Source organism: Leishmania donovani, chromosome 11 (assembly GCF_000227135.1).
Source record: "Leishmania donovani BPK282A1 complete genome, chromosome 11".
Classification (NCBI taxonomy): domain Eukaryota; phylum Euglenozoa; class Kinetoplastea; order Trypanosomatida; family Trypanosomatidae; genus Leishmania; species Leishmania donovani.
Window position 1 is genome coordinate 44,904 of NC_018238.1, and position 26,581 is coordinate 71,484.

At 61.4% G+C, this 26,581-nt stretch overlaps 10 protein-coding genes across 10 annotated transcripts; all 10 read left to right on the forward strand.

Annotated features, from left to right (window-relative positions):
* Positions 1 to 438: 438 nt before the first annotated feature.
* On the forward strand, positions 439 to 2,592 carry LDBPK_110170 (hypothetical protein, conserved; the record flags this gene model as incomplete). The annotated part of the gene is made up of 1 exon (XM_003858947.1): positions 439 to 2,592. The coding sequence occupies one exon, from the start codon at positions 439 to 441 to the stop codon at positions 2,590 to 2,592; it is 2,154 nt and encodes a 717-aa protein (XP_003858995.1).
* Positions 2,593 to 3,217: 625 nt separating this feature from the next.
* Positions 3,218 to 3,808, forward strand: LDBPK_110180 (hypothetical protein, conserved; the record flags this gene model as incomplete). Its single annotated transcript, XM_003858948.1, has 1 exon — positions 3,218 to 3,808. The coding sequence occupies one exon, from the start codon at positions 3,218 to 3,220 to the stop codon at positions 3,806 to 3,808; it is 591 nt and encodes a 196-aa protein (XP_003858996.1).
* Positions 3,809 to 4,608: 800 nt separating this feature from the next.
* On the forward strand, positions 4,609 to 6,438 carry LDBPK_110190 (DEAD-boc ATP-dependent (RNA) helicase, putative; the record flags this gene model as incomplete). The annotated part of the gene is made up of 1 exon (XM_003858949.1): positions 4,609 to 6,438. The coding sequence occupies one exon, from the start codon at positions 4,609 to 4,611 to the stop codon at positions 6,436 to 6,438; it is 1,830 nt and encodes a 609-aa protein (XP_003858997.1).
* Positions 6,439 to 7,198: 760 nt separating this feature from the next.
* On the forward strand, positions 7,199 to 7,753 carry LDBPK_110200 (hypothetical protein, conserved; the record flags this gene model as incomplete). The annotated part of the gene is made up of 1 exon (XM_003858950.1): positions 7,199 to 7,753. The coding sequence occupies one exon, from the start codon at positions 7,199 to 7,201 to the stop codon at positions 7,751 to 7,753; it is 555 nt and encodes a 184-aa protein (XP_003858998.1).
* Positions 7,754 to 8,688: 935 nt separating this feature from the next.
* On the forward strand, positions 8,689 to 10,020 carry LDBPK_110210 (acidocalcisomal pyrophosphatase; the record flags this gene model as incomplete). The annotated part of the gene is made up of 1 exon (XM_003858951.1): positions 8,689 to 10,020. The coding sequence occupies one exon, from the start codon at positions 8,689 to 8,691 to the stop codon at positions 10,018 to 10,020; it is 1,332 nt and encodes a 443-aa protein (XP_003858999.1).
* Positions 10,021 to 13,929: 3,909 nt separating this feature from the next.
* LDBPK_110220 (pterin-4-alpha-carbinolamine dehydratase, putative) lies at positions 13,930 to 14,265 on the forward strand (the record flags this gene model as incomplete). The annotated part of the gene is made up of 1 exon (XM_003858952.1): positions 13,930 to 14,265. One exon carries the CDS (start codon positions 13,930 to 13,932, stop codon positions 14,263 to 14,265), a length of 336 nt encoding a protein of 111 aa, XP_003859000.1.
* Positions 14,266 to 14,900: 635 nt separating this feature from the next.
* Positions 14,901 to 16,466, forward strand: LDBPK_110230 (hypothetical protein, conserved; the record flags this gene model as incomplete). The annotated part of the gene is made up of 1 exon (XM_003858953.1): positions 14,901 to 16,466. The coding sequence occupies one exon, from the start codon at positions 14,901 to 14,903 to the stop codon at positions 16,464 to 16,466; it is 1,566 nt and encodes a 521-aa protein (XP_003859001.1).
* A 937-nt stretch (positions 16,467 to 17,403) lies between these two features.
* Positions 17,404 to 18,147, forward strand: LDBPK_110240 (proteasome alpha 7 subunit, putative; the record flags this gene model as incomplete). The annotated part of the gene is made up of 1 exon (XM_003858954.1): positions 17,404 to 18,147. One exon carries the CDS (start codon positions 17,404 to 17,406, stop codon positions 18,145 to 18,147), a length of 744 nt encoding a protein of 247 aa, XP_003859002.1.
* A 1,284-nt stretch (positions 18,148 to 19,431) lies between these two features.
* LDBPK_110250 (protein kinase, putative) lies at positions 19,432 to 22,386 on the forward strand (the record flags this gene model as incomplete). Its single annotated transcript, XM_003858955.1, has 1 exon — positions 19,432 to 22,386. The coding sequence occupies one exon, from the start codon at positions 19,432 to 19,434 to the stop codon at positions 22,384 to 22,386; it is 2,955 nt and encodes a 984-aa protein (XP_003859003.1).
* Positions 22,387 to 24,306: 1,920 nt separating this feature from the next.
* LDBPK_110260 (hypothetical protein, conserved) lies at positions 24,307 to 26,091 on the forward strand (the record flags this gene model as incomplete). The annotated part of the gene is made up of 1 exon (XM_003858956.1): positions 24,307 to 26,091. The coding sequence occupies one exon, from the start codon at positions 24,307 to 24,309 to the stop codon at positions 26,089 to 26,091; it is 1,785 nt and encodes a 594-aa protein (XP_003859004.1).
* Positions 26,092 to 26,581: the final 490 nt, after the last annotated feature.

The window sequence follows — 26,581 nt, forward strand, 5'->3', positions numbered from 1 at the left end:
CGCTTGCTCGCCTCTTTGCACCGTTGCCCATGCGCTGCATCAGCATCTCCCGTGATCCACGCAGCACTCGAGAGAGGGCGTCGGTGTGGGTCTCTTCCCTCGACGCTCTCTCCTCTCCGCTGCCTCTGGGCAGCGTGAAAGTGCATGCACTGCCTACGTAGCCCGGTCGAACGCCCCGCTCACATGGGCACGGAGGTCGCCCACGGGGTACACAGGCGCCAAGATGGATGCCCCCTTGTCGCGTCGCTCTTAGTATCTCTGGTCTGCTCGAATCTTCCTCACTTGCACGCACTCCCTCGCACCGCCGCCGCCCACCGGCACGCCGACACGCTCTGCGCATCGTCCACGTAGGCTTCGCGCCACCGCGTCTTTTCTGCTTGCTTACGCTACTCTGCCACTAAAGCCACCCCGATCGCGTTCAGCACGGCCACCGTAGCAATGGCCTCCACACTGGTGCACGACCTGCAGCAGTTCCGCTACGTGACAGCCTTCACCTGCCCAGTGCCATGGACGCATGTGCGCCACGTCAGCATCCCGGAGCTGCGTCACGAGGCGCCCGACCTCCCATTCATGGCGAGCCTGATCTCTGCTCTCTCCGACTGCGACGTCTCTCTGCACGAAATCCACGACCACAACGACGCCGACATTCTTCAGCTTGTTCAGGTGCTTCAAGTATGTCTGCAGTTCTCACTGTGGTCGCAAAACATTCTCAAGGAGAAGCTGCTCGAAGTGCAGGCGACGCACGTCGCGAAGGGGGTATCGGCGCAGCAGCTCGAGAACCTGGAGAGGCGCTATCACGCGCTAGAGGGGGAGATGGCAGCCCTGCATAAGGATCGGGACATGCTCTCATTGGGTACGGCAAACCTTCGCGCCTCCCTTCTGCAGATGGAGAAGACGATTAAGCGGCAGGAGCGGCAGCTGCAGCAGGAGCAGGGACGCAACGCACAGCTGGTGGCGAAGCTGGAGAAGGCGTTGTGCGCGCGGGCACTGGCGGCGCCGTTGATGTCAGCACCGCGCTTACCTCCACCTCGAGAGTCGCAGCAACGTTCAGCTGGCAATCGGCACGCATCTGCGCCAACGCACCGCACAAAGAAAGCTGCCACCGTATACCACTCTTCTCGGCTTCCCACGGGCAACGCAGATGCGCACAGAGACAGCACCGCCTCTTTAACAAGCGATACTTCGTACGGCGACAGTTGTCTGTCCGCCGAGGTCGCCGCCAGAGCACACTCTCACGTACCCCAGCCCTGCGACAGTGTTGATCCTCCGCCGCCCCCTTTCCTGGACTGGCGCACCTTGGTACGCTACATCATCCACGAGGAGCAGAGGACATCCGCGTGGACCTCTACCCATGCTTCTCCCACCGCTGCAAGGGCGACAGCCGATGAGAGGCGCATCGAAAGAAAGGCGGAGCTGATGCCGGCGGCCCAGCACCCGAGCGAGCCGGCAGCGGCCCTGCCTGCCGCAGCCACGCCGCAAGTCTCGGAAGCGCAACTCGACTCCTTTTTTGCGGGACTCACCGCTGGTGTCACGACAGAAGTCGTCGCATACTCCCGCGCAGTGGCGGCACGCGCCGAGGAGATGGTGCGTGCCGCCACACAGCAACGGATGCAAGAAACAGCAGAGGCGCAGCAGGCGCTGATGGCGCAGGTGCAGGCCGCGCTTGGCAGTCTCAGTGCTGAGCTAGCGGCGTACAAGCAGCAAAAGGACGCGACACCGTCGCCTGATCTCAGAGCGGTCGCAATGCCGGTCGCCGCAAGTGACGCCTCCGACCCTCACGCGCAGCTCTCCCCGTTTTCTCCGGTGTTGGCGTTGTCGAATGTGAGAAACTCCGCTGCCGCCGCGTTGCCGGCGCCCTCCCGACACGCCAGCAGCGCGCCCGTAACCCTGAACAACGCTCCGCCAACGAACGACTCGAAGCCGCTCTCACAGCCTCCACAGGCCTCCGCGTCGCCTCTTCCGCCGTCCATCGACAGCTCGCCGCCGGCCTCGTTCTTGAACTCTTTCGTGACGTCCGGCGCGGCCCTGTGCCACTCCACGAGAGGCCGTGAGGCGCTCGATAGCGGCTCGAAGACGCGAAAGCCTTTGCCGGACTTTTCACCCGATATTCTTCGCACGCCGCCCACCAGCGAGCACGGCGACGCTGCAGCGCCGTCAGGCGCCGGCAGCGACGGGCCACGCAGCGTCGTCTCCCGAGCAGATGACGAAGACGAGCGAGACGTCGACGTGGACCTCCTACCGCTAGACAGCTCCTCGTCAGACTCGTCATCGGGCTCCTCCCAGAGCTCCGACGGCAAGGCGGATGGCGTTGCTGAAGTCAGCCACGCTTACCCTCGGGTGCTCGCGAAGCCGTCCTCGGCGCCTCCTATGTACCCTAACAAGACCCCGACAGCAGCGGCCGTCGTGGTGCAGCCCGCAGCGCCACAGCACCCGTCCGCGAACCGCACGCTCAGCCTGCACTTCTCGACACGCTCTGACATGAGTGAAGGCAGCTCCCACGGCTCGTCGCAGATGCTGCGAGAAACACGCGCGCAACTTCAGGCGCTCTTAGAGGAGGAAGAAGCCGCGGGACGGGCAAAGACGCATAGATGAACCTCAGCATAGTCGCGTGAGGGGGGAAGGGTAGCAGTGGTGATGGTGGCGACTGGCACACGTGCCGTCGAAGCGCCGTCGCGTTGTTGTGTGGCTTTCGCTACTACTGTTCCGCCATGCTCACGCCCGGGGTTGCTCTCGAGGCATAGAGAGGATATTGATCGACGGCGCACCTCGTGTGGCCCATGTCTTGAAAGAGCTGCTTAGAAGACGCAGGCCACAATGACAGACCAACCTCGCGCAGTCCTACACACGCGCACTCGCAGGTGGTGCAGCGAGAGCTGGCGCAAGGATGGGGTAAGCATAGGCCAGGCTTGTTCCCTCTCAATGGCCTTTTTGGCCTCTTGGTTGGCTAGCTGAATGCATGGACGGCGATGCCTGGCTGCAGATGGGACTCACTCCCGCGCGCGTGCTGCCTGGCAATGCCGTGTGCTCGCTCCTGTTATTGCTGTGTCATCACCGTGTAGCCCATCTCCCCTCTCCGTCATCTGTACCGCTATTTCCTTTTGGAGGGCCTTCTCCCCGCCCGTGCTCACACGCATAGAGAGGCATCACATATATATATATATATGTATACCACCCTCGTACAGAGCACGATCATATCACACACGTCGGCAACTTCGCGATGACGACATCGGCCAGCCTCTTCAAGAAGTTCACGCTCGAGAACGTGGCTCAGATCGCGAGCAGTAGCCATAAAGAGCAGAAGGAGGTGCGCGAGGAGCTCGCGGAGCAGTACCCAGCGCTAGAGGAGTACTGGGAAGAGATTCTGCCCAAGAAGTCGGACATCTTCATCATCCGCTGTCAGGGTCAGGTGCACTGCATCACCCTCGTCAGCTCCCAGCCCGAGGTGCTCTTCTTCAATCACCACGGTGGGCCTTACCTACCGCACTTGAAGCTGCTGCACAAGTACCCCTTCATGTTGAAGGGGCACCAGGTGGACATTGGCGGCTGCCGCTATGTCATCTCTGGTGCGAACGTCATGTGCCAAGGCTTGACCTCTGCCGGCGGCGTCGTTGCGGACGGCACGGAGGAGGGGGAGGTGGTTGCTGTCTACGTGGAGGGCAAGGAGCATGCGGTGGCGGTGGGCACCATGCTCATGTCCTCGGATGAGATCAAGGAAAAGAATAAGGGGCCGTGCATAGAGAACATCCACCACCTCGGCGACGGGCTGTGGATGAACCCCATCCTCAGCGCCTCACACATCAGCGTGTAGCGTGAGGAAGAAACATAGGCGTGAAATCAAGCAAGGTGCATCGGTGTCGTGTACGACGTAGCGGGGGAGAGGGCGAGGCAAGGGAATGAAGAGAGAGCTGCAGTCATACAGCGAATACGGTGCGGTGCGCGCGCATATGTTTAAACGCATCAGTGGCGGTGGCGGCGTGTGTGAGGGGGGAGGGGAGGGCCTGTCTGTCTGGTTGAGAGGGTTTCGAGGGTTCCGGTACATCACCTGGCCGCGTCACGCTGCTCCGCTCTCTCTTTCCCCATTCACTCTCACCCCGCCTTTCTCCCTTTTCTAGACGTCGTGTGTTGGCCATGCCCCGTGGCGGGATATGGCGTCTGCGCCCGTTGAGTTGGCGGGTTCGCTGTATCGCATATTGGTGTCGGCGGCGCGTTTTGGTGTGTTCATTTCTCTCGATGCGCCGGGCGTTAACGACTAAAAACGGAGCTCAAACACGAAGCGCAGCGGCACGCGTAAAGTGAAAAGCACGGAAAGTGCAGCTGCGTCACGCAAGGGACCACGATATTTTCTCTCGCGAAGAGAAGGCGGGCGTGGCCCGCGGTGTCAACAAAGGTGCAGACCAAAGACAGCACTCGTGTACCTAAGCGGCGTGCGCCCCTTGCGCTCACGTGGCTCTCCCGATTCTCCCACCATGTGCATTTCCTGTCTCTCTCCGTCCCCACCCCCTCGCGCCCTTCCCCCGCATTCACACGCACGCGTGTTTGCGTCGCCACCATCGTCACTGCGCACGTTTTCGCCCCTCGTGTGGGAAGTGAAGCAAGCGTGTGCCCGTGATGCAGCGCCACTCGAGACGGAGGCTGCTCAAGTATCTTCCCGGCGTGCGGGTAGAGTACGGCGGGTCAGCTGCCAAGCTGCTTGACTCGTACCTGCACCAGGATGCCGGCGCGAAGCACGCCGTCAATCTTCCAGTGTCGCAGCGGTACTTCTACATGAAAAATAGGAACAACGACGTCTCCTCGCGGAGTGCCTCCGGTGCCTCGCAGCAACATCAGATGATACAGCTGCGCCTCGGTGCTGCGCAGATGCTGAGCTCCTCACAGCACACCAGCATCGACAATGTCAACGAGGCGCACCCGCTCTACTACGCACAAACCTCCCCACGTGCGGCTGGGCTCACGGCGCCGCTGGTTTTGGCCCTCAAGCGGCTACGCATTCATCGCCTGACGGAGCTGCAAGGTGCGTTGGTGCCGCTGCTGCTCAAAGGAAAGCACGTCATTGCGCACTCAGAGACCGGAACAGGCAAGAGTTTTGGCGTTGCGCTGGGCATCGCCAACCGCATCATCCGCGACCAGCTGAACTACCGCCTCCACACCGTTGTTCTGGTGCCCACCGAGGAGCTGGCCCTGCAGTACGACAAGTGGCTGCGACACTTCGGTGGATGCACGTCGCAGGTGGTGCAGGTCGCCATCGACAGCATCCCTCTCGAGGCACAGCTCGCCAAGCTGCATAATATTCAGCCGCACGTGCTCGTCGGGACGCCGCAGCGCGTGGCTGACATTGTGCGCCTAAGCCCCTCCATCCTTGGCGAAAAGCTGCGGCGCAAGGTGGACTGCGTCGTCCTGGACGAGGCGGACATGATCATTCATGCCAACGTTGCGTACGGGCGGCAGCGACTAAGCGGCGCAAACCTTGTGGACCGGCTTTTCCGCAACAGGCGAGAAGAGGTGCCAGCACAGCTTGTGGCAGCCAGCGCGACGGTCGACGGCGTCACAGCACAGACACTGAACACGTGGACACGCAACGACCGCACGGTGCGGCTGACGACAAGCTTCGTGGAGCACACGATTCCGCCGACAATTCAGTTCTACTTCTTTGGCGCGTCAAGGGTGTATCCGCTGGAGCGGTGCCTCTTGCTATCCCTTCAACTAATCTGCACACAGCGGCCTGACACCCGCATCTTGATATTTACCGAAGACGAGCGCGTCGCCGAGGTGTGCGCGCTGCTCACATCCGCGGAGGTGGAAGGAGAGATGCGCCGCATCGCCCCGGGCACGCTGTCACCTACGAAGGTGTTTGCTGGGGCCCTGCACGCTCTGCCCCGAAGCATCCCTTCGGCAGACACCAAGGAATCTCACTACCCAGACAACCCGGTGTCGCACCGCCGCGTCCCGCTCACAACCGCAACGCAGCAGGCAGCCCCCTTCAGCGCAATACGCGGGAGCAGCAGCGTCTACGAGGATGTGCGTGCCCACCAGGTTATCCGGCAGCACGGCGACGTCTACGTGAAGAATAACAGCTCCCTCTCTCGGCTGAATGAGGGCAAGCTGGTGGTCGGCGTGGGTAGCTTCAACAGCAGCCGAGGACTGCATGTTAACGGTATCACACACGTCATTCTCTACGGCGCCTGCCCTTCGGCTGCGTGCTTCGTCCACTGCGCAGGGCGTACAGGCCGCATGGGTGCGGAGGGCGACGTGTTGGTGCTGTACCCGCCATCCTCTGGTCGCCAGGTGCAGCAGGTGTGCAGCTCACTGGAGATTCCATTTCACTCAAGTCGCATGAGTGCCGTGGAAGACCTCCTCCGCTCTGGCGAGGCTCGCACTACCGAGTCCGTCGCTGGCGCCGTGAACGAATCGGCGAGCGGCGCGGCGGCCGGCAGCACCTGAGGGCGCATTCGTGCGTGGTGGCGCACAGTTTTCCAGGCTGCACTCAGAGACGTCAGTGCGTACTATGACAAGCACAGGGGTGTTGTGTGCATACATGCGTGCATCAGCGAGCGTGCCGCGTCGACGCTCCCTCGAGCCCGCAGCGCTTTATTCCTCCCACGCTCACGACAACGCGGCCGCGCATCTCTAGAGGCCGGGCGCAAGGCTCCGTTGGAGCGGAAGGGGCGCCGAGAATCGAAATATCACTCTCTCGCCTTCTTCGTCTTTGGATGTGATGAGGACGAACGAGGTGGAGTTTTACGAGGAGCACTGTCACCCTACACGGCCCCCTCCCTCACCCTTCTTCGCTTGTCTAGTCTCACCTGCTGGAATAGACCCACCCGCGGGTGGGGATTACGAAGTTAGACTCTTGGTGAAGATGTGTCTCTGTGTTGCGCACTAGGGGATCACCTCCCACAGGGCCGAATCTGCGCACTGGCTTCCATTCACCTTCGAGGCGTGCTTCAATGTCGAGCGCATGCGTGCATGCAAGCTTTGGGGGTGTGTGATGTGCCCCGTAGCGGTCGCGTCTTGCAGCTCTCACGCATGCTGCTGTCCATGGGCGACTACCCACACCACCCAGCCCCCTACCCATCCTTCACTCTCTCTCTCACGATCTCGATGAATTCGGCTGAACTCACACAAACGCACACACACACACACACCGCCCACACCGCTGGTTCTGCGCAGCAGCGGAAACACCAAGACGCATCTGTACAAAATGTCCAACAAGACAATGGCCTCTGCGGCCGGTAGCTCAGCGACTTCACCGCTGCCGGTCATGCCGCCTGCGCTTCGCCAGCTGATCATCGCAGTGGAGCGGCTGAACGCTGCCTCTACTTCGCCTTCGGATGTCGACACCGTTTCATCTCTAGGGCGGTCGGCAAGGGAGCTCCCAGAGCAGTCCACCTCAGATCCGCCGGCAGATAACACTGTCGCACCCACGGTAGAGCTGCTGCGGCAGGTGGATGCGCTGCAGGAACACTACAGGCGCCTTTTGGAGCTGGCAGAGCAGCCGTACAGCACACAAAATGCGGCCCACGCTGAGTCACCATCGGACGGCAGCAGCGACACTGTTGAGGCGCAGGCGGAGAGTCTCATGACAGAATTTGAGGCCGCCATTGTGCAGCTGCAGCGGGGCATCCGCTCGAAGCAAGCGCAGGCCATTCGTCTCGTGTTGCTCAACGCGCTGCGGCGCGAAGCTGCTGAGCGGCGCCAGTGCGTGGCGAAGATGGAAGGTGTCCTGAGCGCCTCCCATCAGTACGTGCGTCTGTGACGTAGTGCACACCCGCAGGTTCGTGCATGATTAAGCGTATGCTGTTGTGTGCGCATGAAGAGAAAGAAAGAGGTCCGTCTCTCACGCAAGCACTGAGAAATGCGGCTCGTTGTTATTTAGACACCGCCGTGCACCCTCGATCCCGCGCCTCTTCGCCATGTCTCGTTGTTCAGCGTCCTCCGTCATCCCTTTTCGTGCGGCCTTCCACCACCACCACCATCACCGCCCGCTTCCTCACGTTGGCGGGTGGTGAGGAGGCGCGGCGGCCCCGCAAGGCGAGATGCTGCCAACATGAAAATCACTCTTTTATGGCCGCTGCCGAGCGAGAGAAGACGCAGGTCATTGTGTCTTGTAAAGCGCGCTCACACGCGACTGGGCAGCAGCGTTGACTCCACCTCTCTTCCCCGTTTGCTCAAGTGTGCTCACCTCTGCGTGAGAGGCGTGCAGTGGCTCCCCGATATTCGGCTGCCGAGACGCGCCTGCTCTGTCGCTAAACCTCCTGGCCTGTCCAGCCGCTGCTCCCCTGCCGCCCTCCCCTCGACTGCGCGCCTCCTCCTCCTTCCCCTCCCCCAATTCGCTTCATCGTTTCTTTGTATCTGTGTGTGTCGGCCTTCTCGCTCCGCTTTTCCAGCTTGCCTGCAGCCCACCCGCCCCCATCCCCCCCCCCTCCTAGCCGCGCCCACATCGCCGTGAGCCCCTCCTTACAAAGACCTGGTATTAGTAAGCTTAGCAAGACCGTCTCGCCCACGTATACAAGCGAGTTGTGCCGTGCAGGCACGCATATATATATATACAGATACACCTCTGCAAGTACGCGCACACACTTTCGGTCACAAGAGTGCGGAAGAGGACGACAGCGACGCCATCGCACTTTGCCTGCTCCACACCCACCCCGCCCCTCTCCCTCGCTTAAGTTGTGTTCTTGCTGGCTCAGCATGTCCGATGGCACGCGCTACATGTATCCGGCCCGTAAGGCTCACGCGATGGACCTCGGCTCGTCCCTCAACCCCGAGGGAGATCAGAAGCAGACGTGGGGGAGCGTTGCCTCCATCGCGGACGTCATGTCGCCCACCGCGGAGATCAAGCCCAGCGCTCCGCAGGTGACGCACTTTGGCACCGGACTTGGCATGCAGAGCTCCACCGGCGACCTTGCCCTGCAAGAAGCCGATAGCGATGGCGACAAGACCGAGGTCGTGAACGAGTTTGACCTGGCCGCCTACTCAAAGGAGGATCTCACGCAAACGCTGCATAAGCGGATCATGAGCCGCATGTTCTCTGCCTTTGACGTCACGCAGGTGGGCTACCTGGACATCAACAAGCTCAAGGAGCTCTGCGTCTATGTTGGCCGCAACATGTCGCAGGAGGCTTCAGAGAAAATGTTCGATGAGCTCAAAGGCATCGACGGGCACATCACGTTCGACGTCTTTTGGAATTGGTGGACGACCTACCCGGACACCAAGATGACCAAGGACACCTTCTCTCTCGTGTCCGCCGACTTCTCCGTGCCTTATCACCAGCAGCAGCTCAAAATCAAAGAAGAAGGTGAGATTTTCACCCCGAGCTACCGCGTGAAGTACTACTTCAAGGATATGGAGACAGGCCTACGCCGTCGTGTGAGTCCGTGGCACGACGTGCCGCTTTACGTGCGCGACCCGGTGCGCACAAAGCCGGAGAACATCCGCGCCAACCGCTACAACTTCATCTGCGAGATCCCGAAGTGGACACGCGCCAAGTTCGAGATTGCCACCGGCGAGCCGTTTAACCCCATCAAGCAGGACATCAAGAACGGTGTGCCACGATTCTACAAGCACGGAGACATGATGTGGAACTATGGCGCCTTCCCGCAGACGTGGGAGAGCACGGAGGTGATCTTCGAGGACGGCGTCAGTGGCGACAACGACCCAATAGACGGCGTTGAAATCGGCATGCGCCAGATGCGCGTCGGCGAAATCCACCCTGTCCGCATCCTCGGCGTCCTCGGCATGATCGACGACGGACAGATGGACTGGAAGGTGATCTGCATGTCCGTCAATGACCCAGTCGCGCGCTTCATCAGAGACATCGACGACATCCCAAAGTTCTTGCCTGGCTGCCTCGATGCACTGCGCGAGTGGTTCCGGGTGTACAAGATTTGCCAAGGCGGGGTCGAGAACAAGTTTGCCTTCAACGGTGAATACAAGGACAAGACATACGCTATGAAGGTTGTGGACGAGTCGCACTACATGTGGGAGAATCTGCGCAAGATTAAGAAGAAGGAAGAGGTGTGAAGCAAAAACCGCCCACTCGTGATGTGCTCCCCACCCCCGCGCCCTCCCCCGTGGGTGCGTGTATGTGTCGACTGCGTTCGTGCAGGGCGCATCTGACGTCATAACTTTGTTTCTCTGTGTGTGGGAGTAGCTTGGTGCATCTGTGGTGGCTTTGGTGGATCTGAGAGGACAGCACGATGCCTTGCTTGTGCTGTCGGTGCAACGGCGTGGGCCGCTTCCCTCCCCCGCGCCTCTTCGCTCATGTCTTTCACCGCCGCCCCGCCTCTCTCTCTCTCGTTACGAGGGCCTCACGCAGCCTCGGTGTATGGATGTGCTGGCGTCCTTTGGAGAGTAAGAGGTTGAGGTGAGAAGAACGGTGTGTTTGAAGGGAACGGCACGACACGGATATCATTCACCCCCTGCGCCCCACCCACCCCTCTCAGTCGCACGCCCTTCTCCCTCTTCCTGCCCGCGTCTCTGTGATCGCTTGGCCTTGCTTCTTTACTTTCTACTGTTGTCGGCGTCCCCTGATGACAGGGGCACACCTCGGCGCGCCGCATCAGGGCTCAGTGGCCCCACTCTGTGCGTGAAGGGGACAAGCAGGCCCCTTCCCCCCCTATGCCTGCCAATGCCGGTCCACCTCCGGTGGCGGCAGGGTCAAGCGCCCGCGACGCAGCGAAGTGAGAGCGATGTATTGCTGCTGGTGTATGGGCGGTCAGGTCCTGGATGGCGCTGCTTTGCCCGACGCGATGGGGGCCTGTGTGAGCGGCCGGGGTCACGTGGCGTTCAGCTCACGTTGTATGGTGGTATGGACATGCTGAGCCGCAAGGCAGTGTTGTTTGGCATGCACAGTGTCTTGTTGATGGGCACGAGCCGTTGGGGTGGTTGACCTCGCGCATCTTTGTGTCCTCTCTAAAGTGGATGCCACCTGGCTTTTGCTTTTCCTATGCGCCGCGACGTGACCCGGATGCACGCACGCATCATCACCGCTGGCTGAGTTCTCACGAGACTCTCGGCTCTTGACGGGGCATGAGGGCCTCTGTGTGTGTGTGTGTGTGCGTTCTCACTTCCACTGGTCCTTTCCTTACCCTCCTTTCTCAGCGTACAGTGAGCATCGTTGGGGCCCACGTGGACACCAAAACAAGCATGTGAGCGCGTCTGCGAAGATGTTGCGATGCTTGCAGCGGTCGCAACAGTTGCGCCTCTCTTGCCGCCCCTCGTTGAGCCGCCGATGCTTGTGTGTGTGTGTGTGTGTGAATCGCGACCCACGTGTGCGTTGCAGTAGGGTGTGACGGCCGCGAGTGCTCTCAACGGCATCGCGGTTCAAGCAGTGCCGTGGCACCCCGTGGGCTACCACGCCAACTCCCGCCCACCTATCTTCGCCCGTCATGTAAAAGTCTTTGGCATCCTATCCTTTGCTTCCTCGGTCTCTCAGCCCCCGCCGGCTCCTCTCCCCGCTACCGATGGGCACAGTCCTTACCTTCATCCCAGCGCCGTCACTCCGAATACTTCCGCGTACGGAGGCACGCAACTGTGTCGCTTCTCCTTCTTGAGCCACCACCACCACCACCACCCACACGCTCCGCCGATCTCTGCCAAAAGCTCAAGTGCCGCTGCACTGGACTTCGGTACTTCTGCTTTTCCGCTTGTGCATATTTTTTTTCCGCCTCCCGTGTATCGTTGTTTCTCCGCGCCCTCATTCCCATCTGCGGCGCTCCACCCTGTCACTCCCGCTCTCTCTATCGCTTGCAGCCCTGCTGCCCCCCCCCCTCCCCACCCCTCTTTGCCGCGGCTGAAAGAGTTCTACGTAGATCCAGCCCCGCGGTCGCCCTCGCTCGTGAACAAGCTCGTACACGTCTGCGCAAGCATCGGGTAGGATCGCAGCAACATCGGTATCGACTCCCTCAGCGCTCAGCTACGTCATGTCGCGTTGTGATGCCGCAGCAGCGGCAGTGTCAGGCGGCAGTCGCACGCTCGCGTCGTTTCCGCGGCCGGCAAACGCGAAGTCTTCTCCAGCGCCGAGACTGCGCATTCTGTGGGCGCGGGCGCTGCAAGAGGTGGCTAAGGCCAGTTGCTGGACGCCGTGCAGGCCGTCCATGTAGTTCGATCGGAAGCTCAGTGGCACGGTAGCACGGGCTCTAAGCAGTCCTGCGCGTCGGTGTCACAGGCACGCTGGACCTCGACGCACACACGTCTCTTGCGCACCCAGTGACGCAAACCCCTTCCACCGGCTACAGCAGCGTGGGAGGCACCGTTGGCACCCTTCCGCAGCTCTGCAACCTGCGTACTGATGAGCCACGTTCTCTACGCTGAGGCCCTGTTCGATGGCACAGGCGACACCGCTTGGTTGGAGAGAAACGACGCAGGAGGCAACCTCGCGCTCCCGATCGAGATGACCCCCCCCCGTCTTGCCCATCCCAGCCGTCACTGTTGGCGCCAAGACGTGCGTGGCGCTGCACACCGCTTTAGCGAGGCGAGGAGGTAAGGAAATTGCCACGTATGTGTGCATGCGCGTCTCTCATCAACGGCTACCGCAGCAGTTGTGAAGTTGCCGATGCCGCTGCCCCTCCCGCTCGGCCACCGTCGTTTCTTCGTCGATGGGCATCTCTACGGCAAGTGCAGAGAGGCAAATTTCTTACGTACAAGAGCGCCGTGAAGAAATAAGCGAGGCGTGTCAGTACCGACCACCTCTCTCCACACCACCATCTTGCGCGACCACGCAGACGCGCTCACGGAGGCATGCGAAGGGTGTGCGATGGCGCCCGTGTGCTGTCAGGGGTAGTCGCCCGAAAGTCCACATGCGCATGCTTTGTTCGTCCCTTGGACAGGCGCCACGAAGCCACCATCACTCTCCGTCTCCTTTTCCGACTCTCTTCACCTTACCCCTGCGAGCCAACACCGTCCCCTCCCACACTCTTGGCTGCAGTCACAATACTCACCAACGGCTGCAGGAGCTAGGAACACGACGCACGCGTGGAGGCGCTACGAAGACGAGAGTGGGGCACCACAAAAGCGCAGCATCTGCGCAACGTACTTGCGGCATGTCGCGCTCAGCGTCGAGCTCTTCGGAGTCGCAGCTTCTGCCGACAACCGACCACCTTGCAGACAGGGAGCAGCGCCAGAGCCTCCTTCAGTACGTCGACCAGCGCATCCAAGAGCTCGAGGAAGAGCGGTGCGAACTGCGCCAGCAGCTGAGCGATCTCAAGGCAGAGCGGAGCATCATCGAGGCCAAGATGAGCGAGACGTGAGTCTCCCGAGGCAGCAGCGGCGGCGGCGCTTGATGGACAGATAGAGCTTCAGGGCCTCCTGCGCGCAGATATGCTCCTTTGGAAGCAGAGATCGTGTCATGCTGCTCGCACTGCATGTGCGCAGCGTGTCTGATGGGTAGGTGCACGACGTGTGCATGTGTTTCAAATCTGTGTGCTGATCAGTGGAAAGGAGAATGCCGCACTTCCTGATGGGAGCGCGCGGCGGCCGTTGCCGGTGTTGCTGATGCTGCTGCTAGGCCCTCGTGCTCTTCTCCCTGGCGTCACCGCCTTGCACAGGAGAAGATACAAGCGTAAAGGAGAGGGGCAGCCTACACTTGCGCTGCGCCGCCCTCATCTCCTTCATAACCTCGACTGAACGGTCGTACGTGGTCGCCACTAACGTCGCCAGCGACGTCGCAGCTTCCGCTGCGTTTCCTTGCTCCGTAAGAGGCGTTACCCATGGTGGCGCACATGCTCGTGCTCACGCATGTGCGCAGCTGTGCATCAAAGGTCTCTCAGTGCTGGTGTGGTCCCCCCCCCCTGTGCCCTTCCTCGAGCACTCTCTCCCTCTTCCTCCTCTGCCGACACGCCGGCCACACACACACACAAGCCACCACCCTTGACGCCCGCTCTCTCCTCCTCCTCCTCCTCCTAGCTACGCGCCACAACCAGCACAGCAGCAATGCGTCGAGCCGCTCTTCTATGTGCGCCCAAGGCCTTCTCGGCACCAGCGGTCACCCAGGCACTTCAGTCGCTCCCGGGTTGGAGGGTGAACGGCAACAACCAAAACGCCATCGAGCGGGACTATGTCTTTGCCGACTTCGTAGAGGCGATGCGCTACATGAACACTGTCGCGCCCGTTTGTGAAAAGATGCAGCACCATCCGCGCTGGTCAAACGTCTACAACCGCCTGCACGTGCAGCTGACGACGCACGACGCCGGCAACAAGGTGACGCAGGCGGACGTGGATCTGGCAAAGGCCATGAACGCGGCGTACGAAGCGATGCGCGCGCATTGAGCTGTGGAGGTACAGCAGAGGGCACAAGGAAAAAAAAATAGGTTGATCGCATCACAGTCGTGGAAGCTGTGCAAGCCATGTACCATGTATTCGCTCGCTTTCTCTCCGCCTCTTCGTAGACTCTGTCCGGCCAAGGGTCACTGCCCAGCAGCGGTGCACCCACGAGTGCTGCCGCGAAAAGACGTTCACGGAGCGGCAGCTACGTGCAGCAGTGGTATAGGCGTCTCAAACAGCTGCCCTGGCACACACACAGACGCCCATGAATGCCTGTGAATTCTCCTCTTCCTTCACTGCTCTTTTCTTGCTCACCGCATTCTCTGTCCGTGTGCGTGTGTCTCCCCTCAGTCCTCGTCGCCCCTCTGCGTTGGCCCCCCCCACCGCATATACAAGCACTCGCACGCCTGCGCGGATGTCTTAGCGACACAGTAAGTGGTGCTTGCATGAACAAGTCGCAGTTCTACGCGCTACACAGCGCGTACGGCGGCCTGCGTGAGGCGACGCATCTCGCTGCTGTGACCGAACAGGGCCTCCCCAGTCAGCACGGAGTAGTAGAGAGCCCAGCAGCGGGCCCGCCATCCTTGAGGGCCGTGAACGACGCCGTTGGCACTGCGGGCCCCCAAGGCGCATCCATGTCGATGATGATGTCCAGCACAGATGCACTGCCAGTCAAGAGTGAAGCGCATATGTTTCACCGCCGTATGCCGGACGACAGCGCTTTCTTAGTGACGCCAGACGCAGAGCTGTGTGCACGGCACCACGCCTCGCTGGCACAGGTGTGGGCCTGGAGAACGCAGCTCAGCCAACAGCAGAGCCCTCTATATCACAGAACGTCCACGATCGCCGCACCATCAGCAAGTGGCCATCGGGAGCCTCAAGACACGACGGAGACAACGCTGGAAGGAGGCACACCCCACTCCCCGCACCGACCCTGCACAGCAGCTAACCTCCTCCGAAGCTGCTGCCGGGCCACTCCTCCCCACCTTCTGACAGGCAGTGGCAGCGACGCGCATGGTCGGGTGTCTGCAGCGGCAAGTGCCGCTGCCGCGGTCGTGGCGGCTTCATCCTCGCACCTCTTCCTCCCCACAGGCCTTCGCTCGCTGGACGCGGCGCTACTGGGTGGGCTGCGGCGCGGATGGGTAACGGAGCTGACCGGACTCCCCGGCACTGGCAAGACAACGCTCGCAGCCGAGTGGTGCCGCAGCTGCCTCCGTCATGCCAGATCGTGTGGAACGGCGCACGACTGTGTGTGGCTGCAGTCCGGCAGCGCCGTTCACTCTGCCGTGCTGGCCACAGCTCATGAAGAAGCAGATGCAACTGAGTTGTCGTCCTTGGTCGATGCTGTGCATGTCGCCTGTCTCTCAAGCCTCGATGGCCTCCAGCAGCTGCTGGCCCGCTGGCAAGGCACAGAGGGCTCTGCGTCTCCGCTCTCCACCGTTGGCTTGATTGTGCTGGATAGCATCACCGACCTCATGCGGCGCAGCTTCCGCTGCGAAGACGACGACGCGCTGCAGCGGCATGAGGCACTCGCTACGACACTTCAGTCGCTGAAGCGGCTGGCAGAGGAACAGCGAGTGGCAGTTCTCGTCATCACGCAACAGCAGCGCCATCCCTGGCCCGCGCTCGGGCGATCTAGCATTTCGCACACCATCCGTGGTGTGTACGAGGAGGACGGCAACGAGGACGAGGACGACAGCGAGGCGTGGGGCAGCGAGTATAGCAGACATGCAAGTGGAGGCGCAGGTGTCGTCGGTCCTCATGCGTGCCGTAGCGATTTCAGCTCCGAGGACGTGGGACAGCTTGGTCGGCTCTTCTTCCACAATGTGAACGTGCGGCTGCAGCTGCGAGCCGGTGTGCGGTCTGCCGGCTGCAGGCCCTCCCCAAGCAAGCCCTTTGACGCCGGCGGCCCCGAGGGCGACAGGGAGGCACTGCGGCTCAGGTGGCAACTCGAGGTTCTGAAGTCTCCGCTGTGTGCACCGTTCGCCGTAGGCCTTCAGCTAAGGGTTCCGACGTCCTTGTCGTGCTCAGATGACCCTCCCTGCGTGCCGGGGCTTCCTCTCTGCGTAGAGGAAGTCGACGACGACGACGGGAGTCGTGGGTCCGCGGTGCCGCTGGCGCCGAACACACAAGTCGAAGAAGGGCTGTCTCTGTTGTCCCTGGACCCGTGGGACTACACGGAGGTGCCATCCTTCTTGTATCTATAACGGGGAAGTGCGCGTGCATGTGTGATGACCTCGAACCCCTTGGCATCCTTGTCGTCCGGGACGTGTGGCGATCCCGCCCCCTTCCCTGGGGTGTGTTGCGTTTGCCGCGCGCGATCTCCCTCTCCTCCACTCGCGGTGCTGCTGAGCATGATGTCGTGCACTCTCGTGCATCTACCACTACTATGGGTGGTGCTCGCTGTCTCCCTCACGGAGCCACGAGGTTCCTCGACAGGAACACAGAGGCATATCTGCGTAACCCGTACACGCGGCGCAGCGGTCTGCTGGCCGTGCTTGCAGAGCTGCCGCTGCCGCGCATCGAACACTCTTTCTGTTGTACGAGTGAATGCGGTCCACATCGACGTTAGCCATACACCGTCGGCTGTCGTGATCTTTTCCACGCCAGTGCACGCATGGGAACGACTGCATGCGCTATGCCTTCCACTTTCCTTCCGCCCCACCCTCCACCCTTACCACATTTTTAATCTCACTTGCCGCTACCTCTTCCACAAACCACCACCGCCGCCGCCCCTTCGTGAGCCACACCACCAAAACAATCAGAGAGTTACCCCCCCCCTGACGCCTTCCAGTCCGACTGCTTCCCTTCGCTTACGGTCCGTGAAAGAGAACATACGCCGAGCAGCCGTGCCTGTGCGCACGTATTCGTGTCGTCTGTTGGCTATTACTGAGTGAGTCTCGGTGGAGCGACCAACACCACACAGCCCTCCCCCTCCGCCACAGAGCACCTTCTAAACAAGCAGAACCGCGCACATACACACACACATCTCCCTCCTCCTCCCTTACAGCGACACAGCCCCACTGTACTTCCGCCATTCATCGGACTTTAAACGCTGCCTACTCGCCCACACGCCGAGTATTGTAGCTAGACGCACCGTGAGCAGCACTTGCCATCTCTCCGTAGACGGAGAAACGCCTCGAGATGAGCTACGATCGCGCCATCACGGTCTTCTCCCCGGACGGGCATCTCTTTCAGGTCGAGTACGCTCAGGAAGCCGTGAAGAAGGGCTTGGCGGCGGTCGGCGTGCTCGGCAGCGACTGCGTTGTGATCGCGGTGGAGAAGAAGTCAGCTGTCAAGCTGCAGGACAGCCGCACCATCCGTAAGATCTACAAAGTGGATGCGCACATCTACCTCGCCTTTGCCGGCCTTTCCGCCGACGCGCGCGTGCTCATCAACAAGGCCCAGCTCGAGTGCCAGCGCTTCTCGCTCAACTACGAGGACACCATCGACGTGGACATGCTCGTGCGCTACGTGGCCGGGGTGCAGCAGAAGTCGACGCAGAGCGGCGGAAGCCGCCCGTTCGGCGTGGCCACGGTGATTGGGGGATTCAACGAGGACGGCAAGCCACACCTATGGAAGACAGACCCATCTGGCATGTGCTCTGCCTGGCGTGCCGTCGCCATCGGCCGCCACGACCAGACGGTGATTGAGTACATGGAGAAGAACTACAAGGATGGCATGTCGCGCGACGAATGTGTGCACTTCGCGATCAAGTCGCTGCTGGAGGTAGTGGAGAGCGGCTCGCGCAACATCGAGCTGCTGGTACTGCAGTACAAGGAGGAGCGCTACCTGACCGAGGAAGAGCTGCAGAAGTTTGTCGTGGAGGTGGAGAAGGAAAGGGAAGAGGAAGCAGCGAAGAAGAAGCGCCAGGCAGAGCAGGAGTAGCATCTCCCCCTCACCGACTCTCGCACCTCTGAGGATAGCCTTCGCCTGCAGCGTGTGTGTGTGTGTATGAACGTCGCTGAGGCGGCGCTAGCTGTTATATATCTTTTCTTCTCGATTTCCACCCCACCCCTGTTCACCGGTGCCGGCACCTTCTTCTCCTCCCTTCCGGCACTGTCGAACACGTGTGCACGATGCCGCGAAATGCGCGGATGGGTAGAAGCCGTAGCAGCGGAACAGGGGGCACCCTTCCCCGACAGTGTCGGGCGATAAAGCGAAGTGAGAGAGCAGCGTGTTTTGAGGTGGCGGAGGTGCTTGAAGGCTTCGTCTGTTCTTCACGAGTGCACGTATGTCTTGGTTCACGGGGTTCTGTCTTGTGGGCGCGTCTTTCAGCAGAGAAACGGAAGGTGAAGTGAACCACATGCCGTCTTGGGTAGCAGCAGCAGCAGCAGCAGTACCAACTCGAAGGAGCGGCGGCGGCGCTTGTGGATTATGCACGGCCCTCGCTCCATTTCCTTCGCCGGCGTTTCCGTCCGCGATTGGATGAAGCGGACGAATAGACTCTTGAGCAGGCGCCTCTTTGTCCGAGCGAGGTGAGCCTCGCGCGCTGCTGGCACTTGTTGTAGTTGGCCCTCGCGGTGCCGGGCGGGCTGAAACGCTGCGGGCGCAGCCCCATCTTACCGTTGGCACCACCCCCTCCTTGTATGTCCGAAATCGGACCTGTGCACATCCTCCTTTGTGTGTGGCCCGGTCCTCTCCTCTCCTGTGCAGTGACGCTCTCTCCCTCACCCGCACACACGCTTCCTGCCTCTTTCCTTACTCCTCTGCCCTCCCCCATCACGCCCCACACCAGCCCACCCCTCTGTCTGCGTGTCGCCGCTTCGCTAACTGGTGCGCCTCGCGACGGCGCATCCGGCCACACCTCGCCTGCGCGTCCTCAGTCGCGGTCCGCCTTTGCTTTGTTTCGGTTTTCTTACGTCATCTGCTTGGGCACTCTGCCCTTCCACACTGAAACCTACACTTGCCTCACCCCCTCCCCCCTCCTCCCCTCCTCTGCGTGCACAGCACGTGTGCATGCCTGTGTATAGGTAAAACGGCGTTTCGCCTGGTTTCTGAGGAGCGAGAGCACGCGCGCTCTCGCCTGCGTATCGCGCTTGGCAGGGATTGCCTGCTACGCCTGGCGCGGCTGCAACTCAAGGTCGGCTTCGTGGAGAGGGTGTCGCGGCGGCCACGGCGGTGCAGCCGATGCTGAGGAACGGCCGAGCGCTTGAGAACTTGCACTGCGCCATGAGCACCAGCGAGGCAGAAGGCAGCATCAGCGGGAGCGGCACCCTGAGAGGCCGTGCCTGTGCGAGTGGTGGGGCAGGCAAGTTCGACAAGGCAATGAAGATGTACCAAAAGTCTATGGCGATTAGGCGGCGCCTGAAGAGCATGGCAAGTAGCACCACGCGCTCACTTGGCGACAGAGATGATGACGGTTTCGGCGGCGGCGCACTCAATGAAGAGAGCGCCGCCGCTCAGACCTCATTGAGCCCGCTGCGCGGGCCGATGCTCCGTTCATCGACCCAAATCACGCGCGTGGCGCCCGCGTCATCTATCGCGTCCTTGGCCTCTCCGCAGCATTCACGGGTGCTGCCGGAAATGGCCTTCGGCGTCGCGACCGCGTCTGAGCGGACAGCGATGGCTTCGCAACCTGCCATCGCACTTGATGCCGGGTCGTCCGTTGAGACGCGCTCGTCAATGGCAGCGTCGATGTTGTACTCGCACGTGCCGCTGCCTGCTCTCAACTCATTCAAGCGCCTCTCCGACCTGCCTGACGTCGAGCGGGAAACGGCGCCATCTTCCTCATCTCCATTCTCTCTGGCCATCCCATCGCGAGGCCGCACGAAAGGCGGCAGTGGCAATCGCCACAAAAAGGTGGACGCCAGCGGCGGCGAGAACGACGCAGTGTGGCGGAAGAGAAGCCCCACCTGCAGCGCCCACCTAGACTTCCCCTATCGCTTCTCTGCCGAGCGACAACGCACTGCGTCGCGGCACAACAGCGGCGGAACGAGCGAGGGCTTTGGCGTCGGCATCCACAAGTATGCTGGCCAGCCCTCAACCTCGACAGTAGACTCGCCGCTGCTGTCCCCGATGCCGTCCTTTCACCAGATGATGGGCCGCTCCTACGATGTGCCCGCACTGAACGCGATTTTCCGTGGCTTCAGCAACGGTGTCGATCGGTGGCAGCAGGACAGCAGATTGCTGCGGTCGCCGCCTTCACCAACTCATGCCACCATGCCAGCCGCGCCACCCACGTCGGTGCCATCAGTGTCGACAAGCCTACAGCTTTCATCCTCACTCGTCTCAAAGATGTCTGTGCCGCCCCCTGCAGCTGCGGTGACAAGGCAGATACCCACGGTATCGGTGTCATCATCGGCAGAGACTACAGCAGCAGCAGATGCGCATGCAATGCCGGCAGTCAACGACGCCTTTTCGTACCTGGGGCCACGCCTTTCGGCGCAGGCGCCGTCAAGGAAAGATCGAAGCAACTCGTACCCGGCCGATAAGGCGCGCCCAGAAGCGAGCGGACGCAGCACGGTCGAAGGCCGTGATGGTGTGCACGCGAGCGGATCTCTCCCGCTGGTCAAGACGATGGCGTCGGCTCCGAACCTCAAGCCAAACGAAGCGAGCGTTCTACCGCTGGGGCCGCCGCCGCTGGACGAGAGCTCGGCAGCGACGACAACAACGGCGCAGTTTTACTCCACCGCCTTGTTGGCGAAGACGTTCGACGGTGCTCAGTACCTCAATGACTACATTCTACTGAACGAAATCGGCAGTGGATCCACAGGGCGCGTCGTTCTGGCGTTCAGCACGAGCATGAACAAGAGTGTTGCCATCAAGATCATTCTGAAGCCGAAAGAGAAGTACCGGTTGCAGCACCGCGTGTCGGCTTCCCCGTCCACGTCCGTGCTCGGGCAGCACAGCAGCGGGGGAGCTTTTAGTGGGGGAAGAGCAGCGACTGCGCTGGCTACAACGACACCCGAAGCCATGCAGAACTTCAAGTCATCGTCCTCTTCGGCTCGGAGGCGGAGCAAGCACCGCCAGACACCGTCGACCCCGTTCACGACGGCGGCGGACAAGACGCGTAACCTGCAGCGCGAAGTCGAGGTTATGAAGGACCTCAATCACCCCAGTATTGTTCGTCTTTACGAGGTCATCAACGACCCCAAGGCGAACTCCCTCTTCCTGGTCCTACAGTACGTGGATAACGGCGCTGTCGCGCAGCTCGACTCGACTGGACATATTCGAGCTCCGTTGCACCCGTGGACCGTTCTGCCGATCGCAGCACAAATCAGTGACGGTCTCGTGTACCTTCATGAGCAGCATATTGTGCACCGTGATATCAAGCCCGAAAACATCCTCGTTAACCGCGACGGGCACGCCTTTCTCGCCGACTTCGGTGTCGCAGAGCTCATGTGCGCGAAGGCAGGCCAACCAACTGCCGCCACGCTCACCTATCAAGGCACACCACTGTTCATGGCTCCTGAAATCTACGCCGGCGTCGACGACGAAGACAGAGACGAGGATGCGGAGCAAGCCCCAGGTCGGTGCACACGGCGGAGAAGCAGCAATGATGCTGACGAGAGCAGCAACATGACGGCGAGCCCCTTGTGCGAGGAGCGGCGCGACTCACGCGTGATCGACCCGTTTGCCCTCGACGTCTGGGCGCTAGGGGTCACCTTCTACACACTGCTCATCGGCCACGTGCCCTTCACATCCATGCACCAGATCTCGCAGACGGTTGAGAAGGGTGTGAACATACCAGCCTCGCTCCCAGAGCAGTGGCGCACCGTGCTGCGGCGCATGATGGAGCCGCGTCAAGAGCTGCGGATCTCCTCAGCTGAGCTGTGCCACATGCTGCACGCGATGCTAGCGGAGCAAGAGGCCGCAGAGGTGAGGGCTGGCGGACGCAGCCGGAAGGCATCGCTCAGCACACGCTCACGAAGCGCAACCCTCGGCAATCCTCGCAAAGCCTCTCACCAGTGTTGCGCCGAGGGTCGAATGGCGCGCAGTGCAAGTCTTGCTGCTGACGCGGAAGAGGAGAGTATGAACCTTGGCAGCAGCAGCAGCAGCGATGAGAGCGGCACAAGCGGGTACAGCAAGGGCATCCTCGGCCTTAGCATCACCTCCGTCGGCCTCAACATCCTGCGACCGACACGAATCCGAAAAAAACAGGAGCTGAGTTGCAGGGAGAGCTAGAGAGTGTGCGTGCGGGTCTGGCGGAGTGCGCTCAGCAGCCGGCAGTGCCGCTGCTCCCTCGGTGGCTGTATGAGGTGCAGCAGTCGAGGAGCCAGCTCAGTCAGGTGGGGGGCACGAGAGCGGCGAGAGGGCCGACCCAGGCTACAGGACTTAAGTGACATCTCGCTCCTCTCAGTGCTCCCCACCGTGGGGAACGGTTGACTGTTTACCTCTCCACCCGCTTGCGTGTATGTGTGTGGGCCTCTGCGGGTGTACTTGTGTTCACTGTCTCGCATCTCCCAATCAACGAACGCCCATCCTTTAGAGTATACCCTTCCATGTGCCTAGTGTATCCTTTCTATATTGTTGCCTCCGGCCTCCCTATTAGGCACACATGCATACATGTATATATATATATATATGTGTGTGTGTGTGTACCTGTGCGTGCGTGTGTCTTCTCCTTTCCCTGTCTATTTCTTGTTTGTTTGCTGTGATGGCGGTGCTGTGGGAGCGCCCCATGCTGTCCATCTCATTCTCTCTCACGGTCGCCCCTCGAACTCCACCACCGGCAGTATCCTCTCCCCCGTGTGCCCTTTTCTTCCTTTCTCCATGCGTATTAACGATGGCACGCGTGCCATTAGTCTCGCTCTCTCTCGACCTTACCACCGTTTGCCAGCTCGTGTCGGCGCCTGCGTGCGGTGGGTAGGAAGAGCGGGATGCGTGCGCGTGCGTGTGGTGCAATGCGTATGCGCTTGACGCACTGCCAACTTCTCCCTCCCCCTCCATCCTTGCTTCGGTATGTGTGGTGATCGGCTCCCGCTGGCCGGCTCTGTTGTACTGTCGTCGTCGTCTTCGTGTGCGCCGTTTTTCGATCCTGCTGTGCTCGGTAGTTCTCTGTCTGTCCTGAGCAAGCGTGCCCGCACCCACGCGCCCCTCCTCCCTCCGGCGTTCGCTTGGTCTGCCCACGGCTTTGTGTGTGTGTGTGTGTGTGTGGGGGGGGGGGCTGTGTGCGTGCAGACCCTGCAACGTGTGTATCTTGACCCGTGCGGATGCTCAAAAACATGTGCCACTCGTGTGAAAATCGAAGGAGCACCGACAAACGGCAACGATGCGCCAACGGCCCGGCTGGTCCCTCCGCTGCCAACGCGGAACGCCCTCTCATCCCTCCTCCTTCCCTCTCTCTCACACGGAGACGTGTCGGTAAGAGCGTCATGTAGATTGCAGAAGGCGGTACTTCCTCTCACTTCTCTCTGCCTCTCTTGGTGTCGTTGTACCGCGATGCCCTTGCGACCCCCGCACGTCCACACCCGCTCTGAACTCGGTGGCTAAGGGTAGCTCTCACAACAGAAACATCACAGCGCGCGTGTTAGCGTATATTCGTGGCGCACCCACTTATCGCTCCTGAATCGGTTCTCTTAGCCGTCGCCGCTACGTTTCTCTCACGACAGGAGAGCGACGTGCTCCCCACCCCAGCCCCCGCGTACGGGTCCACGAACGCAACTCCCTCGCGTGTGCATCCTACACGCTTGCACAACGAATAGAGTAGTTAGCAGATTAGCAATAACTTAGGCACGGGCGCGCTGCTCGTCCTCTCTCTCTCTTTCTTCGTCCGCTGTGGTTGTCCTCGGCCACGCGCATGTGTGTGCGTGTGCGTGGTGCGGCTGCCCCTTCCTGCGTTCTCTGTGTACGCTCTGCAGCGCTAGCATCACTCGCAGCCGCCTCCGCAGTGCTCGTGGGCCCACGGAGCGAGGCGGCTGCCTCCTGCCCCGCGCGCGCGCTCGCTTTGGCGCTCACGCAGGCACGCCGGCACGTGCGGGGTGCACAAGCACGTCTCCTGTGTTCGTCCGTCACTGCACGTCTTCATCACGATCTACACCCCACCCCTCCCAAACCTCTCCGTCCGCCCCTCCCCTCTTTCGTGCGGCGAGGGTGCAGCGGAAGATGATGCGTCTTTCTCGGCTTGGCACCACGGCCGCCGCCGCCGCGTCGTCGTCGTCCCCGCTGCTTCAGCAGCTCCGTGGCGTGCGCTACGCCAACATCCAGGAGACTCTGAAGCCCATCCCTGGCCAAACTGCAGGCCAGATCTCCATCTTGAACGAGATATGCTGCAACCCGGATGCGGAGGAGGAGCGGCGCAAGCCCGTCTTCCGTGCTGAGGTGATGCCAGATGCGGCCGCCGCGGCAGAGGAGGACAACTACCTGCACACGATGCACAAGTGGGGCTACGACTCGCTGACGCTCTTCAAAAAGACGAACGAAGACCCTGGGCCGTGGTGGAACGCCAACGCCAGCACGCTGGCGTCTAACTGGTCGCAGGTTGGCGATTACGCGAACGCCGGCATGTGGTCGGGCGTGTGGCGCTACACGTACGGCATCGGCGAGTATAACCTGCGCCCTTACGAGCTGCGTGGACGTGCGTGGGGCCGCAAAGACCCCAAGACCGGCGCCGTCATGATCCGCTACGGCAAGCGCAGCACCAGCAAGCCGGTGCAGAGGCTCTGCTTCCCGCACACGAAGGAGCACGAGCAGCACCACCGTATCAAAAACCCGGCAAACAAGGACGTGACGGAGATCTCAGCCCTGCACGGCAAGCGCGTTCTGCGCGAGCTTCAGTACCACCTCGGTCAAGGGCTGCGCTTCTACCTGGTAGACGGCGTCTTTGGGAGCGACCCAGGCACCGCTACCCCGTACCGCATCATCACGGACAACCCGACGCATGCCTACTTCGCGTCCATGGCAGCGATTCGCACCTTCAACTACGTGGCGCGGCAGGAGGTGACGCTTGTGAAGCGGCTGTCGCAGTCGCCGATCGACGAGTGGGGGTGGCGCCGCCCTGGCGTGCTCATCTACCACGCCCCCTCCTACGACTTTGAGAGCCCGCGCATCGTCGAGGAGTTCGGCGGGCCGCGGCCGAAGGACATGGGCCTCAGTCACAACCGCTTCATCGCGACGGAGCCTTACAGCATTCCCATGAAGTGCGCCATGGGCGGCGAGCCCAGCTGCGACGCACTCCTCGACAGCACAGCGATGCTGTGCGGTCGCTGGGGCTTCTACGCCGACGAGAAAGGCTACCTCACCGTCCCTGGCGAGTCGATCATGTCGAAGGATGGGCTCTCGCTGACGCTGGTGATTACCGGCGACGAGGCCGACGCGGATGCTCTGCGCACGTCTCCGCAGCTCTACGGTAGCCGGCATCACCGCATCGCTAACAGCGTTGTATCCCGTGCGTGGGATGTCGTCTCAATGCCGGCGAGCGCCACTGGCGCAAAGCCGCTGCCTACCGACATAGTGGAGCAGGACCTGCAGCGGGTGCAGCGCAGCTTGCCCACGCGCATGGGCCTCCCGCATACCCTCTCACACCGCCACCACGGCCGCCGCCACGTCAGCGAGTACGGCTTCAAGTGGCCACACAACTACACGGAAGATGTTGCCACGAAGGCGTACGCCGGTGGGCATCTGTTCAAGTCGCCGAAGACCGACAAGCTCGCCGGCCATCAGCCGCGTCCTTCGAGGTTTTTGATGAAGGATGTCGATGTGGTGGTCATTGGCGAGGGAGCCGACGCCGCCGCTGCTATTGTAAGCACGCTCAAGGACCGCGGCATGCTGTACGCCGAAGAGGCGCCGCTGAAGGAGGCGATGAGGACGGCGCTGAAGGCGGCAAAAAGTGTAAAAGTGGTTCCCTGTGCAAGCTCAAAGGCCGTTCTAGGGAAGCTGACGCATGCGTAGCGGTACGTGCAGCACCGCCCCTAGCCTCCCTTCCCTTATCGGAGGTGAAGAAGACGAGAGGCGGGAAGTGGGACGAGTGAGCTCCAGCACCGTCTTGCGTGCTCGCTGATGCACCCCCGCATGCACGCACACACACACACACGCATACAGAGGGGGCGCCGCTTCCCTCCCTGCGGCTGCTGTCCTTCTCTCTCTTTGAGGGAGTGCGAGGGGGAGCAGGGATCGCACGTGGAAGCCGTCGCTTGGCAGCCGCCTGTGCCCGTGTGCACATCATGCCGCGGGCGTGACGCTTCTCTTTCCTTTGTTTTTTTCTCTCGGCTTTCTCTGTACATGTGTATCTGCCAACTCGTATTTACCACGTTGTGCATGGACGTGCATCACAGCCCACGCGCACACGCACACGCACACGCCGGCACTGTCGCATCCACGCTCACTGCGCGGCGTCAGTGGTTTCGTGCAGGCCAGTGACGAGAGTACTGGAAATCGTCGC